Raw genomic sequence first — 24,542 nt, 5'->3', positions numbered from 1 at the left:
AGATATACAGCTATGAGCCCTATATTAATTTATTTCTATTTTTATTCTTATTATTTTTTTCTGTAATTATTTCTTTTTCTTTTTTCATGTTATTTTTTCAGCATAAGTTTATTATTTATTTTATAAATATCATTTGTTCTGTTTGTTATTTTCTCTTTCATTCTTTAGTCACAAAACTATTACTATTTTTATTTATTCATTTTTTCTTTAAACTATTTATTATTTATTTATAATTGTGAAATTAGGCATTGTACATACTACAGAGGTGTGTTTAGCATGAGACTACACACTGGGAGGGTGAATGTTAAGCAGAAAATCAAATTGATGATGAGGTATCGGATTTCTTTCTTCAATAGATGGATTAATTTCTTGAGCAGCAACTTATCAAAGAGTTTTGACAATACAAAGCAATATGGTTATCAGATTACCCTTTAATACTATTGAATACTTGAATATTACAGTATTTGTATCCTTAAACTTATGCATATAAATTTATTTTAAGATTTTCTAAAATGCTTGGTATGAATTATATCATTCTACTGTATCTATTTACAGTTCTTTACTGAGGAACTCGAAAAACAGCCTGAATATGAAGGTTTTCAAGATATATTTACTACTTTAACAATGGCTAAAACTTCATCTTCAGGAAAGATTACTACAACATATTCGATAAAGGTTTTTTGTTTTATTATATTTCATTTATAAGTCTACTTGGAGGGAGGTGGGATGCCTCAGCCTTACTTTAATTGAGGGTTGTTAAATAGAGAATGGCCGAAGTAAATGAATAAAAACATCTTACTTAATAGAACTTAATTTTCCTTTGATTGTCTTTCTTCTGTCCATTTTTAAGAGTAATAGAGGTATTTATTATATGAACCCTATAATAATTTCAAATGAGATACATATACCACCCCCATTTTTTGGGTCATTGTTAAAATTATTAAAACTTTTGTCATAAATTTTCTTTATGACGACAATATTACAACAAAGGCATGTGAGCGAATTTTATTGTATAGAATGCCAACCTACTAGTTGAATTACAACTCTGGCAACTTGTCACTTTAATTCTTCACTTTGTTCTTTACAAATTGATATAAATTAACTTTGAAATATTTATGTTTTAAACCTATTCTTAGTACATTATTTAATATTTCAGTCACTGTTACCCTCGTAAAATAACATAATTTTAATTACCTTGTGGGTTGCAATGAAAATATTTCCATTTTAAGTATTCTTTGTTTCCCCGTCTAAGAATAAACAAGGAAATCTACTCAATGGTGATCTGTCTCTCCCCCTGTTTGCTTAAAGTCAGAGCATTAAATGGTCACATGTCCTGAGGATGAAGCAAGGAAGGTTTTGTCATGGGAAGCCAGCTGGGATTAGGTATAAGGGAAGACCAAAAGCAAGATGGATGGATAATGTGAAAGAGCATTTAAGAATTAACAGTATATCCATCAGATGAACAAGCTACTGGTATGAACGGGAAAAGACATTGATCAGGTTAAGGATCTACAAGAGTCTATAATATTCTATATACAGATGTCATCTAATATCAATATTATAATTGAAAAATAAAACATAATTGTTAGGCAATCATTAAAAATTTAATAAAGTTCATCAGTAAATTCAATTTAAATACAAAATAAAACCTACCAGTCATAGATCCTAAATTATAAAAATAATTTTAATTTTTTTTTTGTTGCTATAATGAAATAGATATATGTTGTCAATGTTTTTAGGCTGGCATAGCTCTATATGACTGGCCGGCTGAGAATAAAGTAACTGCTGAAGGATTTAGTTTAGAACAAGGAATATTCACTCCTTTGGCCAAGGAATTAAATGCAGTCATATCTATAGTGGTCAGAGTTTATATTGTGAGGGCTCATAAACTCAATAGTAAACATAGGTTGCTACACTTTTAAAACATTATATAATTAATATAATTGAGCAAGTATATTATCATATATGTATACATAACAGTGTTTTTGTAGACTGACAACAGCACATCTCGCATCAACGGTCTTTAACAGCATATCAATTAGAGTTTTCACATCACTTCCATAGTTTCAAATAAAATCTATGTTTGTAAGTTTTCTTGTACTATTTCTTGTTAATGAACCTTTTTTAGATAGTTGATGTAAGGGATGTTACTTTTTGTCTATCTTTATGTAATATTATGTTTTCTCTGCTGGTATGGACTGATGAGTTGTTTACCTGTTTTTTTAAGCATAAGACTTGTGTGTTTGGAATGTTTCAATTGTATCTTAAAATCATTAATCTATAACATAATTACAATTTCATAAAGATCCATGAAATAAAATATATGCTTTACCAAAAATTATTAAAACCATTTATATACTTAATAAATAATATTTGGTAATTTTTCATAGCTTAAAATACTTCTAACAGAATAAAATTGACATGTCGTTGCTTGAGCAATGAAACCTCTTTAAGTCAAAAAGAATCTTTATACCATTTAAAAAATCAATCCATTTTCTTGAGACATCTCGAAAGAATTCTTAAGTCTGAAAAAATTATATTGTAGATATCCTAAGCAGTGACTGAAACTGTCTCTAGAATGAGGTATTTTTTTTTCTTTTTTAATAGTATCAAAATTTTATTGCTGTTTTTTTTTCTTTTGACTTAATAGGTATAGGTATCATAGCTTAAGTGGTGATATATAGTAAGATGTGAACTATTAAAATTTAGTATAAATATTTCATTACTTTCAAGAATTTTCATTTTAAAAAATACAAAAACTGAACTAACATAATGTGTTTTATAAAAGTTTTAATTATATGAGTTCTAGATTTTCTTTTGATAATTTTCTTTTTTTTTTTTAGTAGGTTAAAATAATTTTTAATGTTGAAAACCAGTCTATTGGCTAAGAATTTATTAATAAACCTTAAAAGGATAAATAAATTATGTTTTGTTCTAGATTTGGTAAAGTAGATCCCTACCTCATTGTTTCAATACCTTCACAAACAATAAATGATAGCAAACAAGTTATTGAGCAGGACAGCAGTCCAGTATTTGGAAGGTAAATACAAATATATTACAAAATACTTTTTGTATGTATGTATCTAATACTGAAATAAACGTAAGAGAGAGGCTTCATTATTCAATAAAAACAAGTAGTGCATGAATTTGGTGGAAAAAAATCAGTTATTTCACCCCAATTTTCAATTACTTTAATAAAAGCTGTATATAGTTAGTAATCAAAATTGATGAATCTGCCAAGTATAGTTAGAGAAAATAAAAAATGGCTGCTATTTCAAAATGTTTAAAAAAAAAATTCATTTTTCTTTTGGAGTTTTATATTTATAAAACAATCTATGATACTAATAAACCTAATAGAAAATTATTTAAATTAGAGTAAATTTGCTGAAGTACGAGCTCTAATAGAGTTGTTTACATTCAATAATTCCTGAATTTTTTTAAGTTTTTTAAAAAGCAATATTTCATAGCAAAAAATCAGTAGTTATTGAATTTATTTTAATGGCATAACTTTTAATGACGGGGCAGCCATCAGCTGAGTCTAGGCCTAGGGAAAAATAATCTATCTAGTGGGGCCCCTCAAACTTAATATTTCTTTCATATTATTGTTTTGTACTTGTCAATAATATTAAAAGTATACAGATTAAGGTTTATTATGTAGAGAAAACTTACTACTACATGGTAAACACAAGAATTTATTATTTTATTTCAATATTGTTCTATTAACCTTTTATTAGGTCCCAGGGATTTCGCTCTTCCCCTCATTATCTCCCTCAATGGAAAACCTATGTGGAGGCATGTAATTTTTGGTTTCAAAGCTGGTGTTTTATTGTTAGGATCTTTTTTGCTTTGCACTTGGACGAGAATTGATCAATTTACCTGATTAAAACTAATTTATGCTAAATTCAAATAATATGAGATATAAATTGGAAGTAATTGGCAAGAGATAGGTATAAAATTAAACTTAATTTCATTACTTTGAACTTCGAAACTCTTGAAATTAGCTTTATAATTATGATTTTCATCAAATTTACATGATAATTGAGCATTTCTAACAGTGAAAATCATGGTTAGTTGGGGTATGCAAAGAGGTGCAAATCCACATGTGAAATGGTCAGTTCAATTTAAAGCCCTTCAGTTTTCAGATAACATTCAGTCATAAAGTTCAAAATTTCCAGAAGTTCTCAGACTCTGGCAGGGGACTGATGGCTATAATCAATTTAGTTGAACATGTGTTTGCCAAGGATCTTAAATCTTTTCACATACATTATTTTATAGCTTTTTTTCATGAACTTGTAGCTTAAATAATTTTTTGAAGTTAGATGCAACTGACCAAAATGTTGAGATAATTTATGTTGAGATATAATTTTATCCAAGCAAATAATAATATCATTTCCTCATCCAAAACTACAGAATTAAATTTTTGTGGTTACCTTTTTTTGAAATAAAATGATCAAAATCACAAAAATTTTAGAAAAATATGTAAAATTTTTATTAAAACATTCTAATTATATTTATTCAGTTGAACTTATAAACTACAATTCACTAGATTTTTTTGGGACTATGTGTTTTTATTTCTATACTTTACATTTTCTTTAATGGACTTATTAACCAATTTCAATAATAATAATTGATTATGTATTTTAAAAATATCAAAATTGCCTACTGTTTATAATAATGGATAAATGAAAAAATGAAGTTTTAAACTTATTTTAACAGATTTTCTTATAAAATAAACAGGTGTTATGAATTTGAAGGAAAGTTACCATTTGACTCTCTACTTACTATTAGCGTAATGGACAAAGCAATAAATGAACTGATTGGTGAGACTGAAATAGATATTGAGAACAGGTATTATTCCCGTCATCGAGGCACATGTGGATTTCAAAAATCATATTCCAAGTAAGTAAGTCTAAAATGTTTAGACGGAATCAAAATATATCATCTAATTAAAACTATAAATAATTTTCAAATGTATACATTTGTTACTATCTACATATTTATTAAATAGCATATTTAGTTATTAACTTACAATACAATTATAGTTATAAAAATAGATTTTTAAATATTAATATTTCAAAAATTCTATAATTTACTTAAAATTTAAGTTAATAGGTAAAATAATTATTTTGTACGCTGATATGATTTCTATTTGTATGTTACATGATTTCATTGTAATATTTTTTGGGAAAAGAACAACTTCCTTTCCTTCCTGTAAATGGCTTTTAGTGTGGATATGGGGGGAATATAAAGATTTCAGATCTTCTTCTAGGTACAGTTGGTCTGGACTCGACCCATTTCTTCCATTTATCTCAATTTTGTGACCTACCCATTGGTCATCCTCCTCCTGATCTCCCTCCTTACACCATTTTACTTTTGTTTCCTCAGGCAATCTAAATATATGTTGGAATCTTTTGAGTTGACATTCCTCACTCCTGATCTTCATTGTTGGAACCTTCAGATCTTCTTTAATGGTTTTATTCCAGGGTCAGTCACTGTGTATTTTATCAACTACTCACCTAAGGAGTCTCATTTCTACTTTAGTCTTTAAATATACTTATAAAGACTAGTCTAAAGTTCTGTTCTATACATATGGAAGTCCAAAAAAGATTTAAGTTTGTGTCTCAGGCTAATTTTTTTTTGCCACCTACATTGTTAACCTATAAGTAGATATCATTAACTTTGCTCACTTGGTTTCTTAATTCGGCCAAGCTTGGACCTATCCAGCCTTCCATCAGTAGTCACCAGACTGCCGAAATACTGTTAGATATCCTCCTAATTCACCAATTCTCCATTAAATGTTATGTGCATATCCTCTTTCATCCGTTAAATTTTTAAAATTAAAATTTTTATGAATATCTGTAGCCTTATGTTGCTGAAAATCTATATGTCTTGTAATATATTTTTTTTAAATTGACAGGTTCGTCACAAGAATATTGCAATATTGTTTGTATATATGATGATACAGAATTTAAAAACACGAAAACATAACTGTAATCATTTTTAGTCATTTTATAGTTACTAGGAACCTTCAATGATGACTTAATCTTAAAAAAATGTGGTTCGAATTGGTAGATATGTACGGACGACATGTTAATAAAATATGTAGAAAAATATCTCAAAATAAAATAGTTATTAGCTAGAGCATATTTAAAAAAGCATAATATTATCCCAACCACATTGTACAAATCATTTCTTCCTCTCTATTATTCTATGATCTGAGTCATGAGCTAAAGCCTCTTTTAATCTAACAATATCGTTAGTACATACATCAACTAATTATACATGATTATTTTTCCTGATGAGAATAGAAATAAGTTTATCTACATTTTTCTTTCTAATTATTAACTTGTGAACTTCCTCTGATTAAGAAGCTTTGGTCTAATTTTTCATGACCGCCACACCAATTTCCATGAGCTATGCAGGCCCTCATAATCTTTATATTATCATTCTACTCTCAAACTATTTGGCAGTAACCACTCCCATGATTTAACATTTTCACCTATCATATGTATATATTACAAAATAAAAATAATCAGTAGAAAATGTTATTACATAATAGATATACCAATATTTTTTTATTTATATCTTACTTCTGGAGAAGATAACATATATTTTTATAAAACATAATTGTATCAACATCTGGTGAGGTCCAAGTGTCCCAGAATATTTCTCTGACAAGTTTCGTAACAATGGTCTCATTTTATAATTATAAATTGAAGGATTTGTTGACATCACTTATGAAGTTAATATTTAATCAGTCATTATTATTTTTTATTTGTGTTATAAATCCCTGATAGTATAGAGTTTGGTTAAATGATTTTCAGAAAAGGTTATGATGCTTGGAGGGATGCTTATAAGCCTTCGGAGACTCTTTATTGGCTATGCATGTCTAATAATGTACCAATACCACGATACATAGGCGGGGAAGTTTTGGTGGGGAATAAAAAATTTGGAACCAATGCAAGCAAAATTGAAGGTAATAGATGATATTAGATAAATAACATATTATCATCAAAATGGGTTGGTTAAAGTTAAATATAAACTGCTTAAAAATGAATAGGAATATTGTTAGTTATGTATCATTAATTTTCTCTAGATTTTTTATTGTAAAATGCATTAAAAATTAATACAAATAAGATTGTATTTGACTTCAGAAAATTTTATAAAAGTCATCAGGAAAATGGAAATTTGTGTCAATTATGGCCATATCTTGAGGGATGTATTCCTGTATAATTTCTTGAACATAACGAATTGCAGTGAGATCACCCTTCCCAATGTGGAGTAGAGACCACCCTCTTGAGTAGATGCCAGCTCATACCATTGCTCTCCTACCTCCACACCGCATTGAATTGAGCACAGACTGGGGCAATGTACTCATTCCATCACCCAGTGAAACCTTTCCCTATGGACAACCCTCCCTTCAAACAATTGTTTAATCATCAGATATAAGACTTTAGACTCTTTGGCAACGGACATCCCAGTAACTGACTTAGACAGTTGAATTTTCATAACTGAAAGATAAATTAAACCTTCTGAATGAATCCTTACTAAAAACTTTATATTGATAATACAGAAGCTTACAGTCAAACCCCTTTGGAGTGTATACCCAGATCAAACTCTTCCCATACACCTCAGGATACACATACCACACTTTGAGAACACTCTGATACATGATAATACAGAAGCTTACAGTCAAACCCCTTTGGAGTGTATACCCACATCAAACTCTTCTCATACACCTCAGGATACACATACCACACTTTGAGAACACTCTGATACATGATAATACAGAAGCTAACAGTCAAATCCCTTTGGAGTGTATACCCATATCAAACTCTTCCTATACACCTCAAGGTACACATACCACACTTTGAGAACACTCTGATACATGATAATACAGAAGCTTACAGTCAAACACCTTTGGAGTGTATACCCATATCAAACTCTTCCCATACACCTCAAGATACACATACCACACTTTGAGAACACTCTGATACATGATAATACATCCTAATACAAAATTCATTAAATTTAATTGGTTAGGTCAATTATGGCTAGTGTATTGCCTGAAAAATAACATTTAATGGATTTGAATTAAGTCTTTTATTTTATGACTTGTGGTGGTGTGGTGGACAGTGGTGTTAGTCAATTAAAATTCCTTCATCTGAAATGGTATTGCATTATTCCCATTTAAAATTTTATGAAATGCTACAAATTAAAGTTTCATCAAATATTTGTATAAAGCGAAATCATGAATTATTTTCTTAGATCTGAAAGAAGAACTTGCTCTAACAGTTTTGCAGAACTGGCACAAAATACCTTTTATTGGTCACAAGCTTTTGGAGGAACATGTTGAAACTAGGTCTCTTTATAACCCTTCTTCACAAAATGTTGAGCAGGTAAACTGAATTATTTTATTATTTTTTTAAAACTTTTAATATATACCAATATTTTAAATATTGACTTTCATTAATTCCTCATTGACCAAGAAAATTAATTACTTTATAGAGTTATAATTTTTATTTTGAATGAATTTTATCTGTTCCTAATCCTCTGTATTAATAAAGAAACTATCTATTACTTATAAATTTAGATCTTTAATAAGAAATAAATATGGACTAGAAGAGTTACTATCAGTCTGGTTGGTGATTTATCTTTATCCCCTTTTGCCTTGAGACAAAAATAATTTTTTTGGATGTTTTAAGGTAGTAATATTAGTTGTTACTACAGTTTAATATAATAATTTTTTATAAAAGAACAGTGTGAAAACTTTGTAACAGAACTTTACTTTGAGATATATTAGTATAGATTAACTAGAGAATAACTATTAACTAAAAGTATGAACTATTGTGACTAGAAAAATTACATAAAGTAGCGAATGGTTACAGTAGGGTCACACCCTCGGGGGCTCACACTCTAGCCTGGAAGGTGAACTAAAATGTTTTTCTCCTGAAAACTTGTGTCTATTACATATAAATACAACTGACTTGAAGTTCTTTAAACTATATTTATTTAGATTGTAATTTTCGACTAGTTCCGTGGAACTCAGAGGGTACTCAGGTGCTCTCTCTTTCTCAGAAAATTACTGGATCCGGTAATGATTGTCACCATAGTGAGGTCTGTATGGAATCAGTATCTAGTAACATAATAAAATGTAATACCAAAAAAACATTTGGGCTGAAACTAAAATAATCACCTTTTTATTTTATTAAAAATTTACTTTCACTAGAATCCATGTATGAAATTTTTGTTTTAGAATAAAAAAAATGCCCCATCACAAATTATAATAGTTCTAAAGTAAGGTATAAATCATATATCACCAATAAATTCAATATAATTATAAAAATATTAAAAAGTATTCATTAAAGATATGCTATAACCAAATCAAGATCCAAAATAGTCAAATAATAAAGAAATAGCCTTTAAAATAAAAGAAAACATTCCAGATAAGGATGAGGACAAATTAATCATATTAAAAAACAACCTCTAATAATAGACAAAAAAATTAAAAAACTTTAAGAAAAAAGAATGTGAGAATCCTCAAAAAAATTAGAACAAATCATTAAACCACTAAAATAAAAATAAATTAATTGTAGTCTTTAGCAAACAGTAAAGTTTACAGATTAATAAAATAAAATATAAACATACAATTTTAAAAACCATAACCAAATTGTTCTAAAACTACATCCTTTCAGTTTCAATATCATCCCAATTAAATGGAAAATCCACAAAGAGGTAAATTCAAATCATTTTCAAAATTAGAAAAAACTCTTCAGATTATAATGATATAATAATTCACTAAAACAAATAAGTAAAGAAACCCTAGCACTAATCAAATTAGAAGAATGATAATGGTCAATCTTGGCCCTTACCTCTTCCAAGACAGGTCTCACAGTTCATAGATGATGTCAGTATCATAATTATTGTCAATTTGTTCAGCAATAAAGGTTTTTTTTTTTTTTTTTTTTACTTTGCTAATAATAATGATAAGTAAAGAAATTTGAACAGGATTTTGCCGGAAGCACCTTCAAAATCTGATGTTTAATGCTTTATTTCAAGATTCTAAGAACCAAAGAAATATTTTAATAATTTCACAAGCTAAAAGAAAATACTTGAGATAAATTAAAATTTTTGATACATCTTCTTTTTTTGTACATAATTTGTGTTCTATTTTTTAAATTAAATTTAAATTTATGTTTAAAAATTAAAGTAATAAGTCTATTACTTTAAAACAATTTCAATTGTGATTAGATGTAAACCATTATATGATTAATAATTTAGATTTGAATCCTATGAGACTATATTCTCCCTCCCCCCATTATAGACTATTAAACAAAAAATAAATTTGCAATAATCATAAAAGACCAACCAGGCCTATCTGGCAAAAAAAGTATACTCAAATATTAGAATAGAAAATCCCTTAATTAACAATTTAGATTAACATTACAAGTATATGATACCATCAAATATTTATGACATACATTTTTGGGAGACCAATTATTTAATGAAAAGTTAGTGATATAATTAAACAACAACCTTGACCAAGTAGTGATCTCATGGTTGATTGAGCCAGAGCAGGCCAACGTTATCAGTCAGTATTTGTTATTGGGCCTTACTTATCCTTTCCAGAGTACACCCCTTACAAAGATAGGTTATACGATTTTAAAAAACATTGTTACTTATATCTACTCCAGTACCAAAGATATCGTGAAGCTTTGTGTAATCATTTCTGTGGTGATGTTATATGCGTCGAGGGTTAGGACTGGCTCACTGTCAATGAGAAGTTCCTTTTATGGCATTGATTGATAACCCAGCGACTGTCTAATGTGCCCTGTTTCAGTCTTATGATTATGAAGCGGAACTCGCGAAATGTGCTAAAAGATTGATTGTTGATAAGGTCTTGTCGGTGGGAGAAAGTTTATCTGGAAGTTTTGTAGAATGGGATAATGGCAGGTGGCAGGGTATTGGTTTTCACCATTTCAAAGAGACCCCAAAATCTAGTACAAAAATGTCTATGTGAGAAGCATGTACTCCTAGGGTCGAAATGGCCCAAGGCCTTGAAACTCAATAACTATGCACTCCAGGTTAGAGTATTAGGGCTAATCCTATGGAACTTACCATAAGTGGAATAGGAAACACCCTATAAATCTGAGACTGGTTACAGTACTTTTCAATTTCATTCATGGTCATTTTCTTTGACTTATTTTTGTTTTCTAAATGTTTGCCCTAGTAGTTTTTAATTTTAAGTGTGGGGTATAATTGAAAGTTTATACCTCTTGTATACAAACTTTAAATTTTGTTAAGTAATTAAGGGATTAATGGTATTAGAAGGAAAAAACAAAACAAAAAGAAGTGTTTATTACGCTATTTATATTGTTTTTATTACTATTAAATAATTTTCTTGTGAACACTATTCAAAGAGATTATTATACTCAAAATTGCTTATAAAAGCTAGAGAGGTCAGTTATTTAAGTGCTTATAAAATGAATAAATGTCAAGGATTACTTCCTAGGCCTTCGGTAAGTTGGAAAATTAGGAAGTCTTGCGCACTCAGGTTCTCTGTTCATAATTGTGCGTATCTTAAAAAAATAATAATAAAAAAACCTAAAAAATAATATATTTTTAAAATATGATTAATTATTTATGAAAAGTTCACTTGTGTTTATTATTGCATATAATGATACTATTTTATCAAATCACACAGGGCAAACTTGAAATGTGGGTAGATATTCTACCCTCCCGTATCAATTTACCGCCACAGGTTGATATTACTCCAAGAGTACCTGACCAATATGAACTAAGAGCGATCATATGGGGCACTAAGAAAGTAAAACTTGTGGATGAAGGTTTGATGGTAGGGAAGAGACACACAGATATATTCGTGAAAGGGTTAGCCCCTATTTTTCTAATACCTAATAGGTGTCATATACTGTGAGTAATGTATCATCGGTAACATAAGGGTGAAAACATTTTTTAAAACAATATGTAAATACAAGTAAATATACTTAGTATAGCTATAAAAATTTTAGTAATGGCTCTTATATACTTTTAACTCGATGAAAAAGTAAATTATAAATAATTAATAAGTCATTTCTTTCTCTTCATATCTTGTATCTCTTGGTAGATAGATAGAAGCGTTAATTATTATTATTATTATATACCTAATATTACTTTTTGAAAAAAGAATTTTCGACAATGAACTTTTTTTTCTATGTCGAGGTTTTCATTTAAATATATAAAATAAACCCGTACCTTCAAGCTTTTTGAATTACAATTTCAAAATTTAAAAAAGTTTTATGTAAATTTCTTTTCTTTGTAACAGTTTATTCTAAATTAAAATCTTTTACTTACTCACTTCTACAATTAACACTTGCTTTTAAGTAAAGATATACATTTTATATTTTGACCTGTTCAAAATTGTTACTGTTTTCAAGAAATTTATTTGTAGTTTTCCTGAAAATGAAACTCTGAATTCCTTCAATATTGGGAAAATTATTACAAAATGTAACATATCATTGGGAGCATTCATGTTATATAAGGAGGAGTTTCCCTTTATTATGCCATGGTTGGTAATTTAGATTAAGGAACTCACCTGTTGCCTTAAAAATTAATTAAATAAAGTTGAGATCTTTCTCCTGAAAATACCCACAGTTGAAATCTAATTTTGCTAATAATTAGTACTCACAATTTTCTATTTGTGCGTGATTTCCATATTTTCCTAATGAATAACTATTAACTCCTTCTTCAGCCTTTTATTTTTGAATTCAGCCTTATTGGTTTAGTTTTTGAAATTAGATATTTAGGGATGTTTAATTATTATATTTGTAATTATTAGATTACTTCTGTCCTTTGTAGGTGGATTAAAGGAAGAATAGACATGCAAAAAACTGATACTCACTATGCTTCTCTGACAGGTGAGGGTTTTTTCAACTGGAGGTTTATTTTCAATTTTTCCTATGATCAAGAGGAAGAAATGATTGTACTTGATGACAAATCTAAAAAAATTCCCCCAGTTCTTTATCTGCAAGTATGGGATCGTGATCGGTTTGTCTCAAATGACTATATTGGTAAGATTTATTATTATTCTATTATATATAAAGAAAACATAAAGAGAGAGAGAAATACTTTATTCATTTATGCTGCCTAAATACATTAGGTTGCTATCTCACACCGCATATAATATAACATAAACTAATATCACTTTCTTCAATTAATAATTCTACTCTTTTTACTTTTACTTTGCTAGATATGAAATAGGTGTGTAATAATATTAGATAGATTAGAGCTTAAACTAAAGTAAAAAAAAAAACAACTTTTGTTTAATAAGAAATATTAAACAAAACCGTTAATTGTTTTCTTTTTATCTTTAGTTTTTGTCAATTTGTTTCCTTTTCCTTTAACGTTTGTTAATTATTTCCCTGAACCATTATGAATAAAAAGGAATGTTTATTTTTTTGGTTCAGTAGTATTTGTTTGGGTTATTTTGAGTTTTGATTAAATGGACATGTTAAAAGTTATTTATAGATAATATATAAAATGAATGCAAATTTAAATTTGTATTCAGCCTTATTAAAAGCTGAGCTGCCATGGTGGACTCACAGCAATACTTCCAATATAACTGAAACGCTTTCTACTCTAATTAGTTGATGTTTTGGTTGACTTTAATTTTTTTTAAGTTATATTGTTAATTTTCCTAATAAGTGGAAAATTAAAAGAAAAATATGTTTGCTTTTTATGTTCTAAATAAAAGGCATGATTGTAGGTGCTTTATCTATTGATCTTCGTAATGTGCAGTCACCTTCAAGAAAACTCCCTTACACATCGAGATTCATGCATTTACCTAGATGGCAAGTCAATCTATTTAAAATTAACAATGTTAGGGGTTGGTGGCCATTCCTTGGCCCCTCCAGAACAAAAATGGAAACTGTGGTAAGAAATCGTAATTTTTAGATTGATATTTATAGTGCTGATATGCACTTCATAAAAAAAAAAAATCAAGCCCCTGCATTTGTAATGAATAACATGGTAAATAAAAATTATTCATCCTTCAAAAGAAGAAATAGAAAATAGAAAAAAAAAAGATGGAACTAAAATATTACTTTCACGCAAAGAACTGTATTATAGAATTTTTTTGGCAGTAAAATGTAAATAATTTAGTTTGCTTGAAATTAACTTTGAATAACTTGTGCTAGTATTGTATTTTGTATATTTGTTACTTCATCCGAACATCCATTGTTTGGAATAATAAAGATTAAATCTATAATTAGTATGCATGTGTAATGTTAAACTATAGTTCTCTTGTCTGGTAAAACTGCCTCTTCACAGAATGCAGTCCTACTTTCCCCTCCAGGATGGTTACCCAAGGGAAGTAAACCTAGGATCAATACCGTTGAGTTACCTTTGTATTTTATGTTAGGGTATTGAATTATGCTGTATTAGTGTAAATATGTAACAGTTATATTCCCTGTATGTAGGACAAGTGGTTAACTGAATTAAGATTTTGGGTGGTGGTATCTTCTTTGTGTCATTCATAGAATTGTTTTGAAAAATTACATCTTTCAAAACAATGGAAAGGAATTAATTCTCAGTCCAAACGAGATAACGGGTAATTTATTTTTTCCTTTAATGCAAGCTGTGAAGAAAATCTAGTTAGGAAAAAGTCTTGCTGATGTATAATAGTGCTACATTGAGTTTCTTTAATAAGATGTGAGATCAATAGTTTCTTTATCAAAAATGATAAGCCGCAATAATTTATAGAGCATTTTGGACTATATGAATTGTGGTTAAAACAGATTCTTTCTCCATGGTAATCTGAATGAGCTGAATTTTGTGAAAATTCATAATAATGTCTCACTTGATCTAGATATTAAAAAAATGTTTGCTGTAATTCAATCTTGGAATTAGCTTAAACTGTTGATATTTTGTAAATGTGAGGAGCCCAATACTTTTTCTATGAAAAGCCAGGCCATTATTGCAGGTTCTATTTCCGCCTGATTCAATGCTACCTTTCCTGAATAATCACCCCATGAATTTCGGTTTCTCTTTTAAAAAGTTTAAAATTCCTAATTGCCATCAATACCTCTCGTGGGAATCCTTTATTGCCTAAATTTCCTGATGGGCATTGCATATCCTTGTTTTTTGGCCTGCCTGTTGTTTAACCTCACTGAGGAGAGCGCTATTCAGGAAACAGAGATCTAGACCACTGGCACAATATTTAACAGAACTATGGAGCAGCAAATAGGTACAAACAAAATAAATAAATATAAAACTAAATATATTAGAATAGAAGAAAATGGGATACAGGAAGATTATATTGAAATTGGTGCATACAAGTTTGGAAGAGTGTGACACTATTTGGTCTCGAAAGTAAACTCTCTAAATGTTACTTTGCAGGATGTTGTTGGTTGCAGATTAGCTCTAGCAAACATACATTAATTTGGAATGATCATATGTTTCAAAAGTAAGTACATTACCAGGCATACTAAAGTGAGATTCTAAAAAACGCTAATAAGCTCAGTCCTCATCATGGATCCAAAGCTTTGGCATTGATAAAGGTAGGTGCAAATGGACTAGTAATTTTTGAGGGAAAAATACTCTGAGGAACGGCCCAATCAAAGAATAAGAAAATTTTTTTAAATTTATGAGCTCTTTAAGGACACAGATATTATATCTTTGAGAAGATTGGAAGGCTTAGATGGGCAGAGCAATGTCATAAGATTGGATGGCAGAAAAATCCTGGGTAAATTAGTTCAGGAGGTACTTCACTGAACTAGAAGATTAGGAAGACCCAACTTCAGATGGCTCAATAGTGTTACCTCAGATGGTGACTTACTAAATAAAGCTGATTGGTTGGCTACTGCATAGGATACAGTAGAATGGCAAAGACCCTGATTCAGTGATGGATCGTTGTACCATATGTGTTACATTTTGTCATTAAGTACCCCTAAGTTATTTGTTCATTCTCTCCGTTTTCTTCCACTGTCCTAACTTAAGTTTCTTGTATCCTTCCTTATTTTCCCTGCTTTGACTGTAGCTGTGTAGTATAAATTATACTTGTGGTAACTGATGATAGAATAAAGTGAGTCAAGAATTCTATTGTAAGGTTTTTCTTCCGTATGTGGTCCCAATTTTATATCCAGTTATAACTGGCTCTTTTTCACCATCAGTAGACGTTTCCTTAGGTCTTACACTTTACTAACAAATTGCTCTCACTACCCTTTCTATATTCAGAATCTTTTTCAACTCAGTCTCAATTAAAGACATCAGTCCATTCATGGCAAACAAGATATCTGCTTTTGAACCTTTATTTTCTTTATCATACAACCAAAACATTCAAATGTTCCTTAAACTATCCTTTCTCCTTCCTAATATCCACCATGCTTCTTCACTATACTTATTAAAATCTCTCTTTTCTTCCAGTGCTTAAAAAGTTCAACAGTTGTTCGCTGATGAAATCAATTTTTTTTTTCCACTACTTTTATTCTATTAAGTTAGATTTTTTCAGGGGATGGTCGATTTAGAATTATATTTATTATCTGCTGAAGATGCTGAAAGAAATCCTGCTGGTTTCGGAAGAAGTGAGCCCAATAAATTACCTGAACCAGTGTGAGTGAATTATTATTTTTAGTTGTCATGATAGATTAAAATATTTTTCATGATGGAGCTCTCAACTTAATTCAATGTTTCAGCATAACTAAATAGCATGATTCACAATGCTTTTGATAAAATATACAGAGTAATGTGTAATTGAATATGTTACAATATTTATAGGTCGATATTTGTTAATATTTTATGATCGTGGCATTCAAAAGAATATTTTGATCAGACGTTGTTGTGGAAGGGGTGAAGCTGATAATGCCAACATCGACAAATTCCTCGAATAAAAAGTATATATATGAATTTTTCTTATTAAATAGCCTGTCATATTTTAAATTTCTTAAAGCGGCTTTTTAGAAAATTGGCCTAATTGAATTAGAAACGTTAATAGTTGTTTGCTGCCGAGTTTTCATAAATCGTATAGTTTTTGGCTTGATTAAAATGTTCAAGAAACGAGTAAATTAATTAACTAGTTTTATTTTAGTGCAAAATTTTAACTTCCTGAGAACATATAAGACGGGCTCAATAGTGAACAGAGGTAAATAATGTAATTATTACAATAAATCTTGGTTCAGGTTCACTCTTTCACATATCCTAAACAAATATATGTAATTACCTGAATGCCAATGGTGTCAAATATAATCCAGGGCTTAGTCGTGGAGCCAGGGCCGAAATAGTGTACTAATTTATGGAGAGAGTTGTAATGTAAATTACGATTTTATATTTTGTTGTTGTTGTTGATTGTTGCTTAAAGGCGTAAAACCCTCTGGTCATCAACGCCTATGGCATGATAAAAGTAAAAAAAAATAAAATAAATAAAAAATATAGAAATAAAAAAAAAATAAAAAAATAAATGAATAAAAAAAAATAATTAAAAAAAAATAAAATAAAACAAATAAAAAAATAAAAATAAAAGAGGAGATTATATTTTATTTTAAGTAAACAGAGACTTGTCTGCAACCTAAAAAAAGGTGTTGCATTGAAAAATGGTGAGATATTTTCTATTAGAAAATGATTTAATTTTTACCAGAGTACAAGTACAGTAAATAACTTAGAAAATTATGTATCAAATTCTAGTAGAAAACTGAAGACCGAAAGTTTATTTTATTATAGAAAAAACTGAAATTTTCTCTCATTTTTCATTTAGTGCTTAATATCTTATAAGTTAACATCCGAAAGAAAAAAAAATATTAAAATTTATTTAAGTTCCCTTAATTCGCTAACAGAGCTTTTAATGTTCAATAGTCCCTGCATACATTTTTTTAAAAATCAATAATTTTTTTCCTTTATATTTTGTGAATTTATTTGGATGTATATATAATTTTGAAATAAATATAATTATTAAATTAAATATAATAATAGAATTTTTCTATATTGTCAGCCATTGAATTACACATGTACTTGTATTTTCAACTTTTGTAACAATCGTTACTCAAGTAAAATTTGCTTCAACATAAGTAAAACTGAATGTACTTTTATTTTTCACGTTTGTTATTATGGCGAAATCAAGCCAAATACTGAATGACAGTCACCGAAAAAGTAACTCAAGTCAAATATGTACTTATATCAAGCTACACTATGTAGTTAGTCACCAAAATTATTTATTACCTGTTTTTATTCCTCCCATATTTAACTCCAGTAATCTCTTTCTAGTGTCTGTTCTTATCCATGCTGATTGGTTTTATATACTATAACTATTAAATATAATTATAAGATGTGCTAATAATATTTATAACAATAATAAGTTATAACTTATTTATTGTTAATTGCTGGTATTTTGAATCATATTACATATCTTCATCAGGATTGCTGTAGGGCTTGAGAACTTTCAAAGAATTATAAATACTCAAGTCCTAGAGCAATTCTGGAGAAAACCTTATATATAAGTTAATGGAATTTAAATTCACTCTGTAGACTTTCCCCCTTTTAATTAAATTAATTTATTTATTACCTTTTCAAAATTTATTTAAACAGAATTAGTCCATTTTCTGATAAGATTAAATTTCACAAAATTATCAATTTCATTTAATTTTTTTTTAAATTTAAATATATGTTTCTTATATTTTTAAAATTATTTTAGTAGTATTTTTTATTTATTTATCATTTTTTTTAGGCGTCCAATTGTGAAATATACATTGTGGATAGTTCCCTTCCGTGCAATAAAGAACTTCCTTTGGACGTATCACAAAAAAAAGATTATAATGTGCTTCATAACACTTATATTAGGATTCTTTGCTCTTATTGGATTTTATTCCATTCCCACTTTTACTGTGAAAAAATTATTGCATGCATGAGTTATGAAATATATAATTAATACTTATTACTTTGTCTTATTTTTTTATTTTATAAATTTGATCTGGACCATATATTAGTTATTTTAATTTGGTCACTAATATTCTCTGTGTGAGAGATCTGCAACTGTGGGTGAGACCATTTTATCGAGTCCAATGCTAACTTTCCTTTTGTTCTGCACTACTTGGAGGAAGGAGTATGATTGAGCAGGAATACTGTCCACCCAAGTGAAGCCATAAAGATGGGGTTGTAGAGTTCCATAGGATTACAGTGATCTGTAAGTAACATGTCTAATAAATGATTAATTTAAGTCATAAACCATTGTGTAATTATTTTCACTTTTTGTTGTTGATGCATAATATATTTTTCGAGATCACAATACTTCTCCTTTATATTTCAAACTTTATATTTTCCTTAAAAGAATTTCATTTTTCATTAACTGTTCTGAGAAAACATTGATTGAAAAATTTACCAAGTTTATGAAAATGTAATTTATTAAATTTCTCTCTACTTTTTGTAACAGTAAATCTGTTTTGGGATTCTAGCTATTCACATTGAAATGTGTCAGTTTTAATTTTACAGAGACATGAACATTAATTTCTCGAGAATGGCTGAATAGATTTTTATAGCTGAAAACTAAATTATTGAAAATAGCATTTACTACAACTTCTATTCAGTTGGCATTTGCGATTAAATGAAGGGTTTGACAAATAAATACAATTATATGGGAAATCCCAATTGAAGTCAATGTAAACTAGCGATTTGGGGGTGTGCCCTACTCCCCCCTTCTTGGCTTCACTTTAGCTTAGTAGGAGATTAGGATTATGCCACCCTCCAGCAGGTTATAAAAATTTTATGATTTTAAACTTTTAAACATTATTGCAGATCCTATTGGAAGATTTTGTAAAGCAGAAATTTTTTAATAAGACCCCAGATTTTTTTTTTAATCTTAAGTAAGCACTTTTATTTTTTCCATGGAATTATTTAGATTCACCGTTACTGTTTACGTTGAGCAAACATTTCCTAAAAGTACCTACCTAAAATGTGAATCATACTTACCAGGGGGCTCTTGTAGAAATGGAAAAATTCAACTTGAGAGACAAGGGAAAAACTGGAGTGGTTTCCTGTGGATGAAACTAAAATGTATGCCTACATAGGGCTTGGGTATATGACAGCATACTGTAAAAATCTTCTGGTGCACAACAAAGATTCTGCTCCCAACAACAAAGGGAGCAGTAGAAGTACTAGACAAAATGATCAGTGAATATACTTGCGAGAGACAAACCTACAGATGCCCAATTGTTTTGTTTCTCAACTGGACTGATATAGCTACATTAACTGCTTTTGTTTTGTGGGAAAATATTCACCTCAAATATTTAGCCTTGCTCAGCAATGCTACAGATCCATTTGTTAACCTCTCCCCTCCCTTGGAAGAGGCATTTGTTCCAAACATTTTTGGTGATTTAGATGAGGATGTTCTGCAATCTGACCTTTTTGTTTTTTTGTTCTTGATATTTATATCTAAGGGTACTCTCGGAAGTTTTTGAAATGTTTATGTTGGATTTTGATGAGATCCATCATAATGTTCTTCTCAGTGAGGATTGTTCCACAAACTAGTATCTTTTGGACAAGTTGGCCGGTATTGGATATTAGTTATACAAATATTTTGCATTGGTAGGGCTTAGAAGTCTACAGTATTTTTAGATCTTACTTGAGGAAAGTTGCACTTCTTATTACTCCTTTTCTGTTGTTTTTCAACTTTCACGATTTGGACTGTCTACCAACCTGAATGTAGGTGCAATGGGTAACAGTTGTAGGCTCCAGCGTCAAGGATAGGAACTTGTTAATCAGCCCATTACGCGTCCACCCTATGAAAGATGACTGCCGAACTTTTTAAAGTTAAAACTGCTTTAAATGGGATATTTACGGAGAGGTTAAGTTGTTGCATTATTTATTATCATACATAAATGTATATGTATATAATTATGCAGCATTACCATTATCAAAAAAGTGTAAATTTTATTAATCAAAGCCCCATCCCACTACACCTACTATGCATTCTATAGTTGATCATCATCATTAAAACTGTGATAACAGTCCGTACTATCGGAATTGAAACACCACATATGGCCAAGTATGTTTGTTTGTTCTAATCTGCTGAAGGTCATGACAAATGCGCTCCCCCAGAAATGAAGAAGTCTAAATAATCCTTCTGAAGCAACTCCTCAAAAAGGTTACTATAACGCATCTCAAAAACCTTTAAAACTGGTGCTTGCAAACGAGATACTTTCCCGACAAATTGAAACAATAATGTTTCCGCTTATAAAACCAACTAGGCAGGTAATAAAGAGAAACACTTCTGGCCCATTAAGCAGCTATCATAGCTACTTCTTCAAAACCTTCTAGAATATTATCCCTAGCTCTCTACAAATTTATTGTGAGAAAATTGAATAATTCCTTATGAATAGAACGCATTCCAAGTACACCTTAGCAGGGAATCTCACCTCATGGAAATGCAGACAGAGGTGAGCAGAGACCTCAAAAAAACCAGTGCAACTGCTATGATCTCTGTATATTACACGAAGGGATTTTACTCTGTGTCTTACAGCATTCTATGTCCATAAACTCGCTGAATTCGAATGTATAGAACTAATCTATAGCATCATTGAGTCATTTGTAAACAACCAAACCATTGATGTAGATAAATCTGCAAGATATGGAGTCATACATGGTTTACCACAAGAAGTAGTTAGCATTATTTTCTCTCGTCCTTTCCATTTACACGGTGTTAACAGTGGGAAACAATTATCAACCATCAATGCTTTCCTGGATGATATTACTATTTATAGTATTCAATTCTATACGAGCACGCAAGTACGTCGAAAATGCTTGCCGGGAAATAGTTACGAAATTACAGCACCTTAACATCCATGTGAAGGGGAATAAGTCAAGACCGCCATGGACACTCCGTGTGGCCAACACCACCTTACAACTATCTAATTCTAATAGTTCGCTTAGGCTCTAAGCTGAATGGACACACGTCTCTTTCAGCCCATAGCTATTTAAAAATCGGGAACATTTAAAGAAAAACAGTAGATTCTTAGATCTAGAAGGAATCCGATTATCATAAGTGATTTATCATGTCTACAATCATAATTAAACTAACTTTTCTGAAGGAGCAAATTAGACGTTCCTGTCAATAATAGGGTCAATTACTGATCATGAAAATTTTATAACTTCCACCACATGGTCCGGCCCATAAAGTATTTACTTTTTTTTTATTTACTGAACCATACAGACATGACTGAATTAAAATCTTGTGTTCATCCGAAAAGTTTTCCCATAAGTATGCTGTCTCCGTAGCTCTATATTACCAGCCGGCTGAAGTGTGAAAGCGGGCGGGAATCCACTGACAGTTCTTCAACTCTGTTGTCTGAATTTATTGCTTATTTTTAACAGTTACTGCTGGTGTTCCGAATTTGCCTATCTATTTCCGGAATCTCCTTCTCATTGCCCTCAAAAATGACAATTGGCAATTTTTCACAGGAGCGTTCAATGAGGATGGTCAAATTTGTTTATCTATAATTTGGAAAAAATACCAGAGTGTCGACTTGTTTCAAGATATGGTATTAGAGAATTAGGTTTCTTTCAAGGTCATGTATGCCAAGTTTTTCGTATAAACCAGTTTTCTAATTTCAAAAAGATATTAAGGACAAGAAAAGAACTGACATTAAGGAAATCAAATGTGTACACAAACAAAACAATCATTTCCAGTTTTTAAAGAAATTGTTTATTGAGTAAATGATCTAGATATTTTCAAATGTATGAAAATACTGATATTGATTCTGCAGGTGGTTGGACTTGTTTCCTACCTCTGCTTTCAACCCGTGATTGCGAAAAAAATAATATCATTATTCCAAAAGAAATGTTTCTATTTACTTTGATATAATAATTTAAATCGACTAGAAATAAAAGCTTGAAAACTAATGGGGTAGTTTCTTGAGAGTGAGTTCTGAATGACTGTGAAGAGAAGCCATATTGCGATCTAACCATGATTGGAAGAAGAAGCACTAGTAAGATTGGGTCTCTCAAAAGGGTTTATTTTAGTAGGAATTTATTAGTAAATGTGGAATGACCAATGATGTTTCATTTTTAGATGAAATTTATGGAGTACTTTTATTTTTATCATGAATCTATTTTTTCATTATCCAAATAAACCGATTATAATTCAAAAAGTATGATTTCAACTAATTTTCTATTCGCATTTATTTAAATCTCATTTTCTTCTTCAGATGTGTGCATGTAAATTCATAAATCGTAGAGAAATTTGAACCGCAACTCGATGATTATTTATTTTTACTATTATTTATTATTACTTATTAACATTTTTTTTTTCTTTTCGACGCATTTTAACCAGACATAATAGATTATTGTACTGCATTGAAGGTTCTCCGAGAGTGCATTCTATATCCTATTTATAACCTAATTATAATTTGTTCCTCCTCCGCGGTTTTGGCGGTTTTTGGGATATCTGATATAATTCTTTTTGAATTTCAGTTAAAATTTTGCTTTGCCCAGAGGAACGTTTTGAGCTTTTAAAGATGATGAACAAAAAACAATAACTATCGAAATTGGACCATTATAAACAGAGGTAATGGGAAGCCTCTTTTTTTTTCAAGGTCAAAGGAGAGGAGGGGATGCATTATAAGCGCTTTATAACTATCTTATAGATGGTCCATTAAGTCACTTTTCAAGTCTAACTCTAAGTAATGGAGCTCTGCTTCATTTTTTCTTTATGAGCAAGGAAGTTTATAATATACGTTATTCTAATAAAGTAATGCTTTTTTCATCGTAAAAAACAAAAGTTGTTTGATATATCTTGAAAGATGTTTCCTTAGCTATGAGCGAGTTCTTACTTTAAGGCCAAGGATCAATCCTTTTGAGTACCAAGTTTCTATTTCTGTAAAACTTTAAGGACCACATTTAAAGTTATTCTGATGAGTTTGTAAATCTTGAATCAGCCAACTTGACCTAACTAGCTCAACTAATTTCCTCACGATTTAATTAATTATCAACTAAAATTAAGATGTAGGTGTTAATATGATTTGTATATGAAAATACTTTATGAAGTACTACAGTACATAAGAGCAAACTATGAAGTGTTTGAACATTATTTTAATCTTTTCCGATGAACAAGGACTTGATGAAAATTTTTAATTGTTCTTTGAGAGTTCACTTAAAAAATGTTTAATAATGTATAGTTTCTATGAAGAATATATGGATTTTCTCATGAAGAAAATTGGAGATGTGAGTTTTTATTTTACATAAATTCGTATTTAAGGGTTTTAAAAGACGCAAGCAAAGGCTAATAATCAATTAACTTCGGATTGAATCAAATAACAGATTAAATCAATTAACAACAGAAACGATAATTAATGCACGTAGAAAATTATGATGTAAATGAAATGAAATGAAAAAAATAACTTTATTCTGAGACATATGTCCCCTAAGAATAATTACATGGTTCATATAGTGAGATTTTTATCTGGCGAGCGTTTACAAATTTTCAGATAGTAGAATGAAATTACATTGGTATATTGGCTTTACTACTGTTTATAATGTTAATCAATAACTGCCTATTTATTTGATTACAA

The 24,542-nt window shown here is 29.6% G+C and overlaps 2 protein-coding genes across 19 annotated transcripts in view; both read left to right on the top strand.

The window, feature by feature from the left end:
• LOC106687824 (otoferlin) overlaps positions 1-24,542 on the top strand; it is a 121,514-nt gene that overhangs the window by 91,830 nt on the left and 5,142 nt on the right. Inside the window, exons 23-33 of one of the 13 annotated variants that reach the window (XR_001344230.2) lie at positions 556-675; positions 1,740-1,906; positions 2,939-3,040; positions 4,738-4,899; positions 6,825-6,976; positions 8,269-8,399; positions 11,705-11,889; positions 12,856-13,067; positions 13,763-13,929; positions 16,505-16,886; positions 18,710-18,827. Coding sequence is in view for 9 of the 13 variants with exons in the window: in XM_067052044.1 (XP_066908145.1) it covers positions 556-675; positions 1,740-1,906; positions 2,939-3,040; positions 4,738-4,899; positions 6,825-6,976; positions 8,269-8,399; positions 11,705-11,889; positions 12,856-13,067; positions 13,763-13,929; positions 16,505-16,605 (1,499 nt within the window). In the remaining 4 variants the exon portion in view is untranslated. The other 12 variants (XR_010844705.1, XM_067052044.1, XR_010844706.1 and 9 more) reach the window with 12 other exon arrangements.
• Positions 19,036-24,542, top strand: part of TrpA1 (Transient receptor potential cation channel A1) — a 212,471-nt gene continuing 206,964 nt past the window's right edge. For all 6 annotated transcript variants that reach the window (XM_067052051.1, XM_014431955.3, XM_067052050.1 and 3 more), the window contains exon 1: positions 19,036-19,165. The gene's annotated coding sequence lies outside the window, so the exon portion shown is untranslated. The remainder of the gene's footprint in view (positions 19,166-24,542) is intronic.

Source organism: Halyomorpha halys, unplaced genomic scaffold (assembly GCF_000696795.3).
Source record: "Halyomorpha halys isolate HHAL.00 unplaced genomic scaffold, Hhal_1.1 Scaffold1015.1, whole genome shotgun sequence".
Classification (NCBI taxonomy): Eukaryota; Metazoa; Arthropoda; class Insecta; order Hemiptera; family Pentatomidae; genus Halyomorpha; species Halyomorpha halys.
Note: the sequence above shows the minus strand (reverse complement) of the source record. Positions and strands in the feature narration are given on the sequence as shown.